General features: G+C 36.5%; 1 protein-coding gene across 2 annotated transcripts in view; it reads left to right on the plus strand.

Moving 5' to 3' along the window:
• The window catches only part of LOC106083295 (plasmanylethanolamine desaturase 1), a 150,768-nt gene that overhangs the window by 80,304 nt on the left and 51,308 nt on the right, over positions 1–19,156 (plus strand). Inside the window, exons 2-3 of one of the 2 annotated variants that reach the window (XM_059364904.1) lie at positions 12,651–12,696; positions 12,754–12,913. In XM_059364904.1, the coding sequence (XP_059220887.1) occupies positions 12,694–12,696; positions 12,754–12,913 (163 nt within the window). In that variant the 5' untranslated portion in view covers positions 12,651–12,693. The remainder of the gene's footprint in view (positions 1–12,650; positions 12,697–12,753; positions 12,914–19,156) is intronic. The other variant, XM_013246229.2, reaches the window with a different exon arrangement.

Genomic DNA, 19,156 nt, shown 5'->3' on the forward strand with positions numbered 1-19,156 from the left:
TGTGTGCGCTCATATAGTACCCTAAAAATAAAAATTTGGTATCCACATTTCGGATGGAGTACCTAGGGGGGCCGCCCCACCCTAAAACCTATTAAACATATATTTAGGCCAATCACGACAATATGGGACTCAAATGATAGGTATTTAAGATAAGAAAACGGACCACCCCAACCTCCAAAACACCCCTAAACCTGACATATTTACCGACCATGGCAATATGGGACTCAAATGAAAAGTATTTACGAGTAGAATACGAATCTAATATCCAAATGTGGGACCACGTTTTTGGGGGTCCACCCCTTCCCTCAAACACCTCCGGAACAGGACTTATTTATTGACCATGGCAATATGGGGCTTAAATAAAAGGTATATATCTGATATCCAAATATGGGACCAAGTGTTTAGGGGGTCGCCTTTCCCCAAATGCATCCCCCAAAGGGGAACAAATGTACGACCATAGCCATAAGGGGCTCAAATGAATGGTCTTTGGGAGTAAAGCACGAATCTGATATCAATATTCGGGAAAGTGTCTATGGCCCCAAATTGGAAGTAATTGCTGATTATTGCAATATAAGGCTCAAATAAGAGGGTTTTCAGAGTAGAACTCGAATCCGATATATTGGTAACAGTTGATAACTGACAGAAGAAAGAATGCAATTACAGAGTCACAAGCTGTGAAAAAATTTGTCAACGCCGACTATATGAAAAATCCGCAATTACTTTTTGGGCAACCCAATATATTTTCGAGGCCAACTCACTGAATGGCCGCCCATCCCCCAAGTCGGTCATGTTTGCGGACTATGGAAATATGGGGCTCAAATTAAAGGTATTTGGGAGTAGACCGCGTATCTGATATGAACATTAGGGACCAACTGTCTACGGGGCGCCCCACCACCATAACAACACCCAAATAGGACGTATTTGCTCACCAAGACAATTTGGGTCTTAAAGAGAGTGGAATTTAATATTTATAGTTATTAGGGCCAATACCCCGGACATATTTTCTGACTTTTGCAATACAGTTTAAATGAGATTAGAAAACGAATTTGATATCCAATTTTGAGGGCACGATGCTGATATTTTTTCAGTGCCTAGTGTCTGGGGGACCACCTCGTCCCTGAAAACACCCCTAAACCATGAGACTATCGGGATGAAATAAAGTATTTTAAGAACGGAGTACACACTTAAATTCGTAGACCCATAAAGATCATCTGGGATTCAGATAAAGGCACTTAAATTGTTAAACTGTTAGTTAAGCGATATACTGTTTTCTTAGCATGGTATTTCACTAAAAGCTCTTTAATTGTCGAAAATGCATATTCCAAGGAAACTTATGTTCCATATAAAGTAAAAGAAAACGCAGCGGAGGGGGCCCGGGTCAGCTAGTCTGATATACAATCTAGAATTGCCTTGCTGAACAAGGACTTGCTTAATGTTCATGTTTGGGCGAACAACAATGGTTTAATCCTAAACCCTTCCAAGACTAAATGTCTTATAATAAGCAAATCAAAACTCGACCAGTCCCTAATTGATCATGGCATTGTATTGAATAACCGAATAATCACTGTTGTCAAAGATTTAAAAAATCTTGAAGTAATTTTCAATGACTGCCTTACATGGCACGACCACATAAAATCGCTACTGGGAAAATGTTTGGAATACTCAGAATACACCATGGAAGCCAATCTTTTACACCTCTACTATTAGCAAAACATACCTGCAAATTTTGCAAATCTTGCCCATGAACGTTCCACCAAAGAACAGAAGCAAACTTCTCACATATCAATGAGTGCAGTGCGATTCAAGTTTTAAGCTCAATGATAAGGGTCCTCCTTTTTATAGCCGAGTCCGAACGGCGTACCGTAATGCGACACCTCATTGGACAGAAGTTTTACATGGCATAGTACCTCACAAATGTTGCCAGCATTAGGAGGGGAAAACCACCGTTGAAAATTTTTTCGGTTAGTCTCGCCAGGATTCGAACCCTCGCATTCAGCGTCATAGGCGAACATGCTAACCTCTGCGCTACGGTGGCCTCCAGCAAAACATGCCTAGTTCCGCAAATACTGTATGGATGCGAAATATTTGCATCTTGCGACAAAAAAAGTCATCATCGAATTAATGTGGCTTACAATGCCATCCTCAGATACATTTACCGCCTGCGACGTGAAGAAAACACATCCCAGTATTCAAAAAAACTATACGGAGTTACTTTTGATAATCTTTTTCAAAATCAAAGTTCTAACATTTTTTCACAAACTCATATATATTATACAGCCGATGTACCTGTTTGATTACTTACAATTCGCTCAGTCCACCAGAGGAAAAAAATTATCATACCAGCACACTTGGACAGATATAATGTAACCCCAATTTTTCATGCTTGTTAACTTATATGATCTAATGTTTTCCTTTTAATTGTGCTTCGTCACAAACTCCTACTTAAAGTATTAATAGTATCTTCACTTCCAACTACATAAATAGATTAATGCTCTTGAAACTAATTTGTAAACAATTTTACTGTTCCTTATTTTACATAATACCTAGAATACCCGCACAGTCAATTATAACACATATAACATTCTCTAATGACAAAACCTTGAAAGGGTCGGACCCCACTCGCAATTTAAAGAAAAAAAATTTTATATCTTTTTTTGAAGATATCATTTTCTAAAGACATTTTTATAAAATAAATTTCAAAAAATTTTCTTAAGACTAAGTTTTAATGAATTTTTTAAGGCTTAAATTTCAGCGAAAATCTTCCTAAAGACAACCTGAAAAGCCAAAATTTGCGACACTACATTTTGCACAAAAATTTTTTTAATTCTTTTTATTATGCTTACCTGTCCCAAACTACATCCTCCTAAAATTTTACTATAGAAAAATTTCAATAAATATTTTTATACACAAAATTCTAACCCATTACGCCTAACCCTCATTTCCGTTATTCAGATTTTGATGAAATTTTATATATTTATAACTAGCTGACCCGGGCCCGCTCCGCTGCGCCTTCTTTTACTTTATATGGAACAAAATTTTCCTTTGAATATTTATTTTCCACAATTAAAGAGCTTTCAGTGTTATACCATGCTACGAAAATAGTATATACTATGCTATACTATACTATACTATACTAACAGTTTTACAATATAAGTGCCTTTATCTGAATTTTATATGAACTTTATTGGTCTACGAATTTAAGTTTGGATGTAAGGTGTACTCCATTCTCAATAGACTTTATTTCTGCCCGATACTCTCATGATGTCTGATTTAGGGGTGTTTTCGGGGTTGAGGTGGTCCCCCAGATACTTGGCCCTGAAAAAATATCAGCATCGTGCTCTTCTCTCAAATACCATTTATTTAAACCCCATATTGTCATTGTCATTTGTTTAAGAAGAGTTTACAGGATGAGGCGTCCCCCAAACACATGGCCCAAAAATTGGTTATCAAATTCGCTTTCTAATCTCAAATACCTTTCATTTAAGCCACATATAGGCATGGTTGAAAAATGTTTACCCCTTGGGGGGTGTTTTGGGGAATATCAAATACCTTTATTTGAGCCCCATATTGCAAAGGTCAGTAAAAAATTGCTATTTGTCGGGTATTTTGGGAAAAGTTGTCTACCCCTTTTCCCAAAGAAAATTGGTCCCGAACGTGGGTATCAATTCTTGCTCTACCCACCAATACCTTTCATTTAAGCCCCACATTGTCATGGTCGGTAAATATGACCGATTTAGGGGTGCTTTGGGGAGTGGAGTGGTCCCCCAAACACTAAGCCCGGAAAATATATCAGCAAAGTGCTCTATTCTCATATATCTATATATCATTTATTTGAACCCCATATTGCCATTGGCCTCAAAATTGTGGCCTCAAATTCGTTTTCTAATCTCAAATATCATTAATTTAAACCTCTTATTGCAAAAGCCAGCAAATATGTCCGGTTTGGGGTAGGGCCCTAAAAACTATGAATATCGAGCTCCACTGTCTTGACTGTTCACTGTCCTATTTGGGGGTCCTTATGGTGGTAGGACGTCACCTAGACAGTAGGTCCCGAATGTTGATATCAAATTCATGGTCTACTCCCAAATACCTTTCGTTTGAGTCCCATTTTTGCATAGTCGGCAAACATGATCGTTTTGGGGGATGTTTTGGTGACTTAGCCCTGAAAATATATATCGTGTTCTACTCTAAAATACTTCTTTTTACAGCCCCATATTGGAATGGTCAGCAAATACGTCCTTTATGGGTGGTGTTATGGGGGTGGGTAGCCCCATACACACTTTTTCCCGAATATTAATATCAGATTCGTGCTTTACTAATACTAATATCGTCATTCTGTTTGAAACACTTAGAAACATGCGTCTGAGACCCCATAACATATATATATTCCTGATCGTCATGCCATTTTAAGCCGATCTAGCCATGTCCGTCCGTCTGCCTGTCGAAAGCACGCTAACTTTCGAAGAAGTAAAGCTAACCGCTTGAAATTTTGCACAAATACTTTTTATTAGTGTAGGTCAGTTGGAATTGTAAATGGGCCAAATTGGTCCATGTTTTGATATAGCTGCCATATAAACCGATCTTGGGTCTTGACTTTTTGGGCCTCTAGAGGCCGTAATTCTCGATTTGACTGAAATTTTGGTATCACTTCCAACAACTGTGCGAAGTATGGTTCAAATCGGTTAATTTTTTTTAATATAGCTGCCATATAAACCGATCTTGGGTCTTGACTTCTTGAGCCTCTAGAGGGCTCAAATCTCGCCCGATTTGAAATGAAATTTTGCACGTGGTGTTTTGGTATCACTTCCAACACCTATGTTAGGTATGATTCAAATCGGTCCATAATCTGGTATAGCTGTCATATAAACTGATCTTGGATCTTGACTTATTGAGTCAATAGAGGGCGCAATTGTCATCCGATTTGGCTGAAATTTTGCACGAGGTATTTTGTTTTTGTATGACTTCCAATAACTGTGCTAAGTATGGCGCAAATCGGTACATAATATGATATAGCTGCCATATAAACCGATCTGGGATCTTGACTTCTTGAGCCTCTAGAGGGCGCAATTCTCAGGCAGAAATTTTGTACAATGGCTTCTCTCATTACCTTCAACATACGTGTTTAATATGGTTTGATACAGTTCCCACATAAATCGATCTCCCGATTTTGCTTCTTGAGCATTGCCCTACAAGGGGCAATTCTTATCCGAATGAACTGAAGTATCACGCAATGACTTCTTCAATGTTCAGCATTAATTTCTGGTCCGAATCGGACCATAACTTGATATAGCTCCAATAGCATGACAATTCTTATTCAATATTCTTTGTTTGCCTAAAAGAGATACCGCGCATAAAACTCGACAAATGCGATCCATGGCCCGACCGAACTTAGCACGCTCTTACTTGTTATTTTTAGGTTACTAAAATTTCGCTTAAATCGCATCACCCATTACCGAGATATGGCGTTTCTGAAAATAAGGATAAGGGGGAGGGTCCGCCCCCTTCAGATATCAAAAAATGTAGTACCCTATTTTCACCACGGGATCATTATGCACCATATGTGAAAATTTAAAGAAAATTGGTTTAGTCGTTTTAGAGTCTATACAAACAAACACAAATTGATTTTTATATATAAGATTTAGATAATTTATATATATTTTCAATTTAAAAATTTAAAAAAAATGTTTTTATTTCCTCTGCCAGTACAATAAAAAAAAAAACATTTTCTTAAATAATTTTTTTTAATATAAAAACCAGCAAGACATTAAAACGGATTCCAGAAATCTCAATTCCAAGAATTTTGAGAAATTTTTTCGTTTAGTTTTGGGAAATAAAAAATTGCCGACTTTCGACAAGCCAATTTTCCTTCAAAACTTGACACGAAAAATTGTTGTAACTGGTTTAAGTCGTCCACTTTACGCTAATCCGAATTTCATTACGATACCTCTTTCATAACCGAGCTACAATTTTTGTTTTTATTTGTTGTCGTTAATAGGTTAATGCAAATTTTTTTTTATAAACCGCAATCGCAATATAATTTTTTGTGATTGTTTTTAACGAAAAGTTATAATATTATTTTTCTTGACAAATATTTTTTTTTTATAAAAATTGTTCCGAAAGACATACATTCAGCAACCATTTTTCTAAGACATAATTCTGTATGAATTTTCTGTTGATTCTCGTTTTATTATTTTAATTGAAATTTCATCTGCAGAAAAAAATATTTAAAAATGTCTTTAAATGAAATAACGAATTATGATTTCCTTATGTGTTATGTACGAAAATCTTTAATGAAATTCGACGAGTCAAATTGCATGTTTACAAAAAGGTAGGTATTAAGTTCGTGTTTCACGGCGTAATACACATGTTTTTCACGATAACTTTTTTGAAAAACTACCAAAATATCACTGATAACATAGCACTGTTATTAAAATTTTATCATAAATAATGGAAATGCCCTAATGAAAGAAATCAGAAGGTCTTCTTGCTTCAAAATCTATTATCTACAAAAAGTATTCGTAAAACATGTTTATTTTCACTGTGAAACACAAACCTAATGCCCACCTTAAATGAGGAAATCTGTTAAAATAATGTTAGTCAGCAGACTTTTATTTATAAGAGCAAGTTTTTATCGCACTTACGTTTGCCGCTAAGTCATTTCACATCAATTAGTGGGCAAAGAAAAAAAAAGTTTACTACTGCAATAACGTAAAAATCTCTTCGTTTTCTGATTTTTAGTTCTACCACCTTTTTTATTTTATCTCCAAAGCTGGACAGGGCCCGCTCCGTGGCGCCTTCTTGATACCAGAATCACACTCTACTTCAAAAAACCACATGTGAGCTACATATTTGTATAGTCGGTATATATGTGTTGTTCAGGGTGGTTAAGGAGATGAGTCGTCCCTGAAACACTTGGCCATAAAACAGATATCAGATTTGAGCCCCTATTTGCCATAATCCACCAATATGACCATAGTAGGCAAACATTGCCGGTTTGAGGGGAGTTTAGGGGACGAACCCTGAAATAATATTAGATTTTGTTTGAGTCCCATAATGTCAAGCATATCGAAGGTGGCGATCAAGATATTCAGGGGTCTCGTTCAGATCCACCCTAATTAATTTTTTTTGTAATGTTTATCAACATTCAAAATCATATTTTAAAGCTACCATTTTGGATACCACATTTTTAAAGATCCGTAGGGTCGCCTGCCTATGCCAATTTGAGGTTAAAAAGTGTACTCTCCTACCAAAGACCTTTTATTGCAGTTCTATTCTATCCCGATCGGCCTTCATTTATTATTTTTCCCTACATCACTGTGGTACAGGGTATTATAACTTTGGGCATTTCTGTGTTTGATTTGGAAAAAATCGGACCAGATTTCGATATAGCTCCCACATATATATTTCATCCGATATGGCCTACTAAGGCTGTAGAAGCCACAATTTTAGTCCGATTTTTACAAAATTTTTTATGAAATGTTTTATTTGACGTTCTAATATGTGTGCGAAATTTCCTAAAAATCGGTTCCAATTTAGATATATCTCCCATATATATCTTTCATCCGATGTGGCCTTTTAAGACTATAGAAGTTACAATTTGGTATGATATTTATAAAATTTAGTGTGAGTTGTTCGATTTGAGGTTTTAGTTCGTGTGCTAAATTTTATCATAGTCCGTCCAGATTTAGATATATGTAACTCCCATATATATATATATATATATATATATATATATATATATATATATCATAGGATATTGCCTTTAACGCTCTAGTAGCCACAATTTAGGTCCTATCGTAAGAATATCTTACAAGGATCTATTCAATATGTCAATAGGTACTCAAAAATAAAATCTGACTATATTTTAACATAGATTCCATGCACTAAAAGTAGTACGCAGACACGGTGGTGTAGGGTATTATATAGTCGGTGCTGTTTTTATTGGGAGCAGACCGTCGGTCCCCCAGACGCTAAGGCCCAAAAGACGAGACGAGAAAAGACGAGGCTGAACGGCAGAATATAACCTAAATACGTGAATCCTTATATCAACATAAGATTCGAATTCTAATGTCATAAAACTTTCCTTAAATTCCCATATCACATTAAAAATAAATACAAATACAATACAATACAAAAATTATAACAACACGTCCTATTTAGTGGTTAGGTTAGAGAGGCTCCGCAGATACCTGAAGTACGCTCAGAAGCATAACAGAAGTACACTGAACATCTTTCATTTGATACTTATATTGTCCCAAACGGTCAATATGCCCTGTTTAAGGGTTTTCGGGGGGTGGGAGCGCTTCAAAAACCAAGGAATACACTTTTATATTAGCTTTTTACTATACTTTTAAATACCTTCTATTCGATATCCATATTGTCCCAATCGGTTGGGATGATGTCCTGCTGGGGTGTTTTGGGGGGTGGGGAAGCCCCTCAGACCTCAAGGAATACATTTTTACGTCAGATTTGTACTCTACTTTTAAATACCCTTTTATTTGATACCCATATTTCCAAAACGGTAAAAGTGTCCTGTTGTGTGATGTTTTTGGGGGTTGGGTACCCCCGAAAGTTAGGGTACCATTTTTATGACATGTACGTCCTCTACTCATATATACCTTTCATTTGATACCCGTATTGTCCCAATCGGTAAATATGTGGATTTTGGGGGTGGGGAGGGGTGTGCGCCTCAGACACCAAAAATAAACTTTTATTTCAGATTTGTATTCTACTTTTAAATACCTTTCATTTGATACTCATATTGTAACAGAAAAAATTTGGCAATTTTCGATTTTGAAAAAATGTGGGGGGTTCCTCCTCCAAGAAATAATAAAATTAAACCGAATTACACTAATAGGAAGTATTTGTACAAAATTTTAATCGTCTAGCTTTGTTCTTACGAACACATTTCGTAGAAGTGATAATGAATAGATCTATGAGCAAAATACATGCGGCATGTCGCTGCGTCACTTTAAATTTCGCTTCAATTAATTGCAAATGCAATTAAATGCTCACGACATGGGTCGCAAACAACTCTGCTTCAATGGAGTTGCTTTTGTTGTGTGTCATTGTATGCTCCTTGTTTGTGTTATATCGTCCAATAGACAATTTTCGTGCGAATGAAGAGTACTAGGTTTTAGCTGCTTAACGTAACATGCATTCTTTATTAACAATGTCGTTGAGTTGGGGTTGTCGGATTCCCGATGAAAATCTCTTGATCGACTTGGAGTGTCACTCCAAACGATTATTAATGTCTATACAGAGTAGCTGACACGAAGTGTTATCAATTCAAACGACCATATTTATTTTGTGAAAATATTTTCATTTTATTTACCAAAATCGGAATCCAGTCAATTTTGCTCGACATGGCCACTTTTTGTCCTGACTATTGCTCTGAGTCAGTCAAAAAACGAGTTGCAAGCTGCACCAATGTGATATTTTGGCACATTCTTCTACTCGCACAATGGCTTTCTTTAGCGCATCCATACTGGCATATTTTCACCACTTTACCTTGCTCTCTAAAATGACCCAAATATAAAAGTCCATCGGATTGGCATCTAGCGAATTGGACAATCACTGTGGATAAAATGAAGCACGGAACATGATTTTTTTAGCCCATTGATGGTTTATACGTCTTCGACCGAAATATTTACTTGCCCACGGTTCAAAAGCAACTTCCAAAATGTTTTCACCGTAATAAGTCGCCTTTACTTTGACGTCAGGCACAGCTGCCCTAATCATCGCTTGATATGGAAAATTAATTCGGGTGACCGTTTGCGGACTCACGTGCTTTCGGTTAAATAGATACATCATTTTGGCAGTTTACGAATTGCTCAATTAGGAAATTTTTCTCGTCAGAGAACACGATGTTCGGAAATTAACCACATTCGTGCAAGCGCAACAACTCATTTGTGCCTTTCAGTTCAACTTTTGTTGCTTTGATCGGGAGAGCCTTTTGGAACTTGTAAAGCTTTTTCTTTCACGGGAAATTTGCAGATCTTTAGCCATATGATTTAGCAGGTTGTGATTTTTCAGCCAAATATAACGCAATCACACTATTGCTTTCTTTTTTTATAAATTCAGAAGCAAATGCTTTCGGTGGCTTGTAAACAATATCATCAACTGTTAATAAAAAAAAGTGATCTAGCTGTGTTGGTTGACAAATATACCAGTACGAACTTGGTAACGAGTGTCAGCTTCCATGTACTTTATGGATTCGCAGATGGGATTTCTAAGGTATCAGAAATGGAATGACGAGATTATTGAGGGGTAAACTTGTCCTTTCTATTATGGTTTAATTTGTTTTATAGGGAAATTTTTAATTAAGTGGATATCATGATCTTATTAGACGCACCATCTTTAAACACAACACTTGTGGCTTTAAACCCGTTTACACTGCTCATTAAATCCGGATTTAAGGCTCTCGTCAGCTGATTTTATAAAGGGAAAACAGATGATAGAGCCATTAAATCCGGATTTAAAGAGCAATGCAAACTGGTTTTTACGAGTTATTCCCTTTCACCTAATTGTTTTATACAATCAATTTAAAACCCCTCACTCATATATTCTTGTGAAAAGAAATATTCTATTCGTTAAATGTATTAAGCAGAGAATTTTTAAATATGGGAATAGAACACAGTTGTACCTAAATACTAGCAAACTTTCTATACTTCAATTCATTAGCCTTGTAAGTTTTTTGTTGTAAGGCTATGGCACTGACCAGGGACGTAGGCAGGGGGCGGCTATCGGGCCCGAGCCACCCCAAAATTATTTGTTCAACACAAATTTTCATATTTTTAATATTCTCTTAAGACAAAATTTAGCTCAGACTAGGGCCGCCTCAACATTATTTTTCTTAAGCACAACATTTTAATGAAACGTTTTCTATTTTTGTCTTTGTCGGCAAAATTTCCGTCGATTAAAATTTTTCTAAAGACTAAATAGACAATATTTTAATGAATATTTTAAATATAACATTTTAATAAAATTTCTTCTAAAGGCTTATTTTTTTAAGAAATTTTTTCTATAGACTAAATTTCAGTGAAAATTTCTCTGAAGATAAACTTTTGCCCAGTTTTGGGCCTACCTAAAAATTATTTTGTAAAGCCAAAATTTCAGTAAAATTTTTTATATCCGCTCAATTCATTTTGCGACACTATGTTTTGCCCATTCTTTGTTAAAGCTTTTATTTTGCTTTTCTATTCTAAATAGAATAGGCTTCATTTAGTTTTGTGAATAATGCCGTAAATTTTAATGAAATTTTCGGTAGACAAAATTAATTTTTTTTAACATGCCACTAAAGGTTTTCTAAAGGCAGAATTTCAATTAAATATCGCCTAAAGATAAAATATTGCTCAGCCTTAGGCCCTCTCGAAATGAGTTTTTTCTAGAGGAAAAATTTCAATAACATCATTGAAAAGACAACATTTATTTTTGAAGAAAACGTTTTAATGAAATTTTCAAGACCGAATCTCGCGCCAAAAACTCGGAAACACATTTTCAGAACACCGAAATTATCACCCTAATTAATTTACATTCTAAAATAATTATTTTAAATGGAACTTTTCCGTTTTTTTTTTCTTGAAATTCTACTAACTCAAAATATAAGCTGTGTTTTATTTACATACTTTTAGTGCAGTGCAATGAAATTTGTATGTAAATGATATCTATGCAGGATAACGAAGTTCTAGATAGATGTCATTTTCATACAAATTTAATTGGACTGCACTATATACACTATATAAACTAAAACACAGCCATAATATTTAAGACAGTTGATACGGAGCTCATGGTGATTATGGGTCGAATTCCATGTTTACAGAAAAAACACCCAAAGTAAGGAAATGTGTCAAAATAGGAAAGATTTTTGTTAAATCCTATTAGTGCGCAGAATTTTTTCTATGAGAACAAGCTTTATAAGTTTGCCGCTAGCACATTTAACATCAATTAGTGGGCATCTTGGCCTAGCTGATTGGAAAAGCTTTCTAGAGAATTTGCCTTTTGAGAATATTTGAAAATAAATTTCGTTTTTGAAAATGATCATTTTTGAGGAGGCCATAAATTATTTGTTAGTTGACGAAAATAAAAACTGAACAAAGATAGAAAAAGGTTCACAAAAGCAATAACGTAGGGGTCTCTTTGTATTTCGGGTTTTTATCAAAATACCCATATTCACAAAACTTAATGCAGTTGTAAAGTAAGTTTATTTGACAGATTTCCCTTATAGAACTGTCAAATAAGCTGTTTAGCCGAAACTATCACTGTAAAACTAAGATATTCGCAAGGACAAGCACATTTTGAAGGATTTGAAAGACTAGGATCGGTCTACAATTAGACCTCCCCCCCCACAAAATAAAATACTGACTACGTCTCTGGCACTGATATCCTATATTGTTCAATATTTGTTGAATAGAAGCTAATAGTGTGCGCTGTTAAGACATATGTATAAGTGCTGCGAAGACATACGTACATGCATATGAAAACTGTCTGTCACCTTCCATTTTAAGTGAAAAAAGCATAGCACATGTTTTGGTCCCAGTTTGGCTACAACAGGTGCGATATTGACTTAAATTTCTCATTCTGTCCTTATACTTGAATTTCAAATAAATCCATATCCATATAGTATTACTTGAAATCAACTGTCATTGCAGTTTACAGCTTACATCGAATGTTAAGGGCAACACCTTGTGCAAAATGGTAAAAATCGGTAAGAAGCTCTCGTTTTGATAAAATCAATTCTATTCTTCTTTGCAGATGTCTTTGAAAAGTGATCAGGAAATATTAGAAAACTCAATGCATGAGGATGATCCGAATGGCAATTCGGCATTGGAACAAACATTCACAGAAAAAACAGCACCAAGATGGGGACCTCAACACAAAGGAGCTCAAGAGTTGGCCCAGCTATACAGTCCAGGTAAGATTTGCATACCTATTTCGAGGGTTTTATTTATACGCCCACCATAATGGAATTAGATATATTTATGTGGTGATTTCGTTTAAAATCAAGATCTAAAGCCTCGTCAAGATAAATGATCTCGTTTTATGCAATGCAATTATGCCCATGAACATTCCATTAAGGAACAAGGGCAAACTTCTCATATATCGATTTAAGTTTAAGCTCAAGGATAAGTAACCTCCTTTTTTAGCCGAGTCCGCAGTGCTACATCTCTTTGTGGTGAAGTTTTTACATAGCTGCCATACCAAATGGTACAGTGCCTATCGAATGTCGCCAGCATTAGGAGAGGGTAACAACCGCTGAAAATTTATTCGGATGTTCTCGCTGGTATTCAAACTCAGGCGTTCAGCGTCATCTACCCTCTGCGCTATGGTGGCCTCCACTGTTTTAAGTAATACTTGTAGGGAATGGATGAAGGGTCCAACCCTAGGATATATTAAGGGCAGGATGAAGGGTCCAACCCTAGCAGTTTTGAGGGCAAGATTAAGGGTCCAACCCTAGCGGTTTTATATTTCATTAAATTATGAATTTTATGAACAAATCCTAACCAGACGAAACGTCCTAGCTGGATAATGTTCAGTTTAATTTTATATTTATTTTACGGGCCAAGTCAGACTTAAAAGTCCTAACTTGTCCTCCTATGAGTTTCTTCCGCTTTAAATAATGAGACAACTGTCCTCGTTGAATGCTATTAGAAGAAGACTTTTTATTTTTAACAAAGTTTAAGACTAAGCCTACAAGTGTTTGACAAACTTAATCTGTTATACACTCAAAACAAAAGAAAACATGTTATACAAACGAGAGTGAGAGTACTCACTATAGATCATATGACAAAACGTATAATAAAGAAAGAGACAAATGCTATTAGGTGAGTGATAATGATTCGAGTGTAAAATTGCAAATGAGAGAATAAATCCATGGTATATAAATCAATGGTATAAGTTAATGTTACAAATGGTAAAAATATCAATGGTATAAATCAAAACTCAAAAGAGTGTTTTAATATTTAACGTTAAAGAGAAATTGGTTACACTCAAGCAAAAATCTAAGTTCAAATAAAATTAAAGTGCATTACGTATAATATCAAAAATATAATTATCTTCAATGTGATTTATATAAAAGCTGCTTCTACATGCTCCCCCTCTGCCTCAGAAATCGTCCCGATGATGTGGCAGGACATTCCCGTATCTGTGTGGCTGTCGTCGGTTGCGGTAGGACCTTCTGTTCATTGTAGTATTACCTTCTGTGGCATTTGTTGAAGGTGGTATATTTTCGATGGGTTGTTGCATTATGTGTGTTGTGTCATTGGGTGTAACGTTTTTAGGCTTGAGTATCGGCTTTGTAGTAGTTGCATTCTTGTTCGTCGCAGTTGCATTTTCAAATTGCTCTGTGTTGTCTGTTGAAGAGGCTTTCCTAGGCCGACCTCTACGTTTGAGTTTATAAAGAGGTTTATCAGTATTTCCTTCATATAAGGTTAGGTCTGATGAGTGATAAGTTGCTATTGGAACACTGGGTTGATCCATTGAAGCTACAGTGTAACACGAGGTTCCCTTTTTGTTCAATATTATATATGGTCCATCACGCCGAGGTACCAGTTTTGAAGTGAGATTATTATCTTTCTTACTAAGAATGTGCGTTGAAATAAGCACTCTGTCACCAATTTCAAAGTTTTGCTGCGGTCTGCGTTTCAAATCTGCATATAGTTTGTTTCTGTCTTGCATCTTTTCTTGGCACTCCATTGCAAGGGAAAGGCTATCAGCAAGTCGAAGAAGGTGAGGTGTTATTTGAGGTACGAAATTTTCTGCTTTTACTATAGCTTTTAGATCTGTTTGAACTTGCATCGGTGTCCTCAATTCACGCCCAAATGTCAAATATGCGGCAGTATATCCAGTGGATGCACATTTCGCAGTATTCATGGCAAATCTTATGGATGGCAAATTAACATCCCAGGTGGTATGATCTTGACCAACGTAGATTGACAGCTGCACTTTTAAGTCACGGTTCTTTCGTTCCACCGGGTTGGCTTCCGGATGATACACCGGTGTAAATGACTGCACAATGCCTAAGCAGTAAGTGAGTTTTTGCATTACGCTCGAAATAAATTGTGTGCCATTATCTGAATGGACTCTTCTTGGAATTCCATATCGCAAAAAGACTTCGTTTAATAAAATTAATGCACAGTTCTCAGCTGAAGCAGTTTTTAAAGGAAATAACTCAGTCCAACGGCTACATAAATCCTCTACAATCAATATCCACTGGTGGCCTTGTGGGGTGCGTGGCAGTGGTCCAAACAAATCAATTGCTATTATTTCGAATCTCTGATTGCTGCTAACAGTTTTCAGAAGACCAGCAGGTTTTAAGTTTGAGGGCTTATAGCGTTGACACTCAATGCAGCATCTGACATAGTTTGTGATCTGTTTTCTCATACCTGGCCAATAATAATGTGGCGATATTCGACTGATTGTTCTATCGATTCCATAGTGACCAGCGGTAGAGACGTCATGAAAGTTATAAAGAATCATGCTACGCATTGACTCAGGAACTACCAATTGTCCATTTTCTGATTCTTCCTCAGAGCAAAATCTATATAGAACACCATCTAACATGATATAACCTCTGCCTGTGTATTTAGACACATTTTCGTCATCATTTTCGAATGAATCAATTATGGCTTTCAATGCTGGGTCTTTTATTTGTGCCTCTCTGAAGTCTTCAGCTCCTTTGTGTGGAAAATCGATTTCAATGGCCATACATTCGCACTTTAGCTCATTGTGGCTCTCCAGCAAGCAAGGTGGTCTTGAAAGGGTGTCTGCCACAATATTTTGGCGACCAGGGGTATATTCAAATCGAATGTTAAATGTCTGGAGTTGTAGAGCCCATCTTGCTAGACGACCTGTTGGGCTTTTTAGGCTAAATAGCCATTTTAAGGGCTGATGATCAGTGAGCACCAAAACTTCAGAACCTTCGATATAACCCCTAAATTTTTGAACTGCCCATACTACCGCCAAGGCTTCTCTTTCTGTCGTAGAGTAGTTTTTCTCGGCTACCAATAATAATCGACTCGCATATTCGATTATATGTTCTTCCTCCTTCTCCCCCTGGACTAAAACAGCCCCCAAAGCATAGTTGCTTACATCAGTTTTCAATATGAATGGCAAATTTTCGTCAACTTGTTTTAAAATCGGTGGAGAGGACAGAAGGTTTTTCATGGTATCAAAAGCTGACTGCTCTCTTTCTGACCATCGCCAAATAGCGTTTTTCTTGATTAAATCTGATAAAGGTTTAGAAACGTTGGCAAAAGAAGGAATGAAACGCCTGTACCATGAGCACGTTTGTAAAAATGACAAAACTTCTTTTGGATTTCTTGGTTTAGGCCTTTCCATTATAGCTTTTGTCTTTTCTGGATCGGGTTTGAGTCCTTTGGTAGTAAGAATATGCCCAAGGTATTTGATGACTGGCTTGCAAAAGAAACATTTTTCTCGGTTGAGATGAAATCCGAACATTTTAAGTCGTTCAAATATTTGTTTTAAATCGGATATATGTGAACCCAAATCTTTTGAACAAATAATGATGTCATCCAAATACGCCAGGATTAATATATTCGGTAGGCCATTGCGAAACTTATCAATAAGACGTTGGAACGTAGCTGGGGCATTTTTTAAGCCAAAAGGCATTCTATTAAACACATATATACCAAACGGTGTTGTGAAGGCAGTCTTCTTTCTATCCTTTTCCGCAACTTTTATCTGCCAGTAACCGGAACGCAAGTCTAAGGTCGACATGAATGGCGTGGTTTTCGCTGAGTGTAAAAGATCATCGATCCTTGGTAAAGGATATGTATCTGCAGTAGTTATCGCATTTAGGCGACGATAGTCAACGCATAGTCTAATTGAACCATCTTTTTTAGGAATCAGAACAACTGGGAATGCCCATGGAGATTCTTCTTCTTGTATGATGCCTTTTTCCAACATTTTATCTAGCTCAGCTTTTAAAACAGTTTTCATTTTTGGCGAAATCCTGTATGGGGCGTTAGCTATGGGTTCATGTGATCCTGTTTTTATATAGTGTTCTACATGAGGTGCTGGCATATCAATGTCCTCAAATATTTCCTTTTCAGCTACCAGTAATTCTTCAAGTGATTTTCTTTCTTTTTCGGTCAAATGTGGACCTTCACTTCGACGGAGCTTTATATCAATTGAATTTAATTCAATTGGTGTGAATATTTCATCGCAATACTCATCGTATTTTACTTTCTTTGGAGGTGGAAAAAGACTTGAAACAGATTGGATTTCGGTATTTTCTGAAACTGAGTCTTTAAAGATTTTGTTTATACTTTTTGGCGAGTAATCATTATTGCCATTCTCGAACCAGGACAAAAAGTCTTTTACATCGTCTGGTGTCTCATTCACCTTTTTAATCGAAGAAATACTATTTAGTATACCAGGTTGATGAAGTTTGAAGCTAAAATTTGTTGACGGATCATCTTTAAAATGCCATATACGTTGGGCTAGGTCCAGAACAATATTATTTTCTTCAAGGAAATCTATTCCTAGTAGGGTTCTGTTTCCTATAGCCTTGGGCAAACAAATGAAACGTATTTTCTTAAAGCGTTTTCCAATTATAATATCCACTACTGTAGAGTATACGGTCTCATTTCTAGCAATACCATCTGCCAGTATAATCTCAGCGCATACTTTTTGGAATGGTACCTCTTTTTGAATTAGCTTTTGATAAAGATGGTAACCAGCAACGCTAGTTCGAGCTGCGGTGTCAAAATATGCCTCCCCCTGTAAACCATTTACATTTATGTCCACCACTGGGACGTTACGTCCCACTACTGTAGAATGCATGGAATTAAAATCAAGGTGACCATCTCTTGGATCAGTATTCGAATTTGTTTTATTACAGAATGGGCAATTTGAGCGGTAGTATCCTGCTGCTCCACATCCGTAACAGTTCAAATTTGTTTCTGGCCTTTCCTTAGCATTTTTGTGCTTTTCTGCTTCAATTTTCTTGAAACAATTTTCTGCCAAATGGTTTCGTTTTCTGCAGAAAGTGCATCTTAGGACAGATTTTCCCTGATTTTCGGCTGGCTTTGACTTTTCTTCCACCTTATCTTGCCTATTCTCAGCAACAAGCATTTCAATTTCCCTTGCCTTACATAGGAGATCATGAAAAGATGTTACGCTTTCTCTTTGAATTCTTTCTCGGATTTTCAAACTAAGCTGGCTAAATATCATGTTAAGCATAGTATTTTCTGAAAGTTTTTCTGATAGTTGTGCGAAAAGTCGTCGCTTTCTACAAATGAAACTGTCTGTAGTCTCAAACAACTTTTGTTTTTCTTGCGCAATCTCACTGAATATTCGCCAATCTGGTTTTGGAGGTGCAAAGGCTCCTCGTAAAAGATCTACAGCATCATTGAATGTCTTCGCTTCATCCTTGACTCCTTGCCACCAACTGGAAGCGTAGCCTTCTAATAATAGGGGAAGACTAGTGAGTGCCAGAAAGTCTGAAATATTTTCGGCTTCTTTATAGACTAAAATTGTAGCTAAAAAATCTTCTACGTTTGTCGAATTTCGGTTGCCATGAAAACGAGCTGTGCAGTTACTAAATGTCGATTTGACTTCTTGTCTGACGCTTAAACCACTTATGAGTGTTCTGAATTGGGCATCGCTTAAGACCATATTTCGTGAAGCCTCGCTTGTGGTTCCAGAAGAACCTTTTGTACTAGCGCTTGTACTTGCACTTGTACTAGAACTAGTATTTGAATTTGCCTTGGCAACATTCTGAGTGCGGTCCAACTCCATTGCTAATCCACTGTTTAGGGTATCAGTTAAAGATGACGTTGAACGTGGGCTTCGCCTTACAGCCATATAGGGTAAAATATATTTTCAAAATAGGGGAACCCTGTTTAAGAGAATCTTCTTCAACCTCGCTGCCTATAGCAATATCACCTCTCTTTATATGGAATATCACTCAAATTCAAAGCAACAACGCAAGCCTTCTTTGCAACGACAACAACGAATGGTCCAACCGATGACTGAGATGATGAATTGCAATAACAACAGAAGCAAATGAAATAATGGTTATGCTGAAGATATGCAACAACAACTACAGAAGCAACAGAAATGATGATCGTGGTGATGATTTGCAACAACAACACTGGTGGGATTTGACGACTAATGCAATTGAGTATCAGCA

The sequence above is a fragment of the Stomoxys calcitrans genome, chromosome 3 (assembly GCF_963082655.1).
Source record: "Stomoxys calcitrans chromosome 3, idStoCalc2.1, whole genome shotgun sequence".
Classification (NCBI taxonomy): domain Eukaryota; kingdom Metazoa; phylum Arthropoda; class Insecta; order Diptera; family Muscidae; genus Stomoxys; species Stomoxys calcitrans.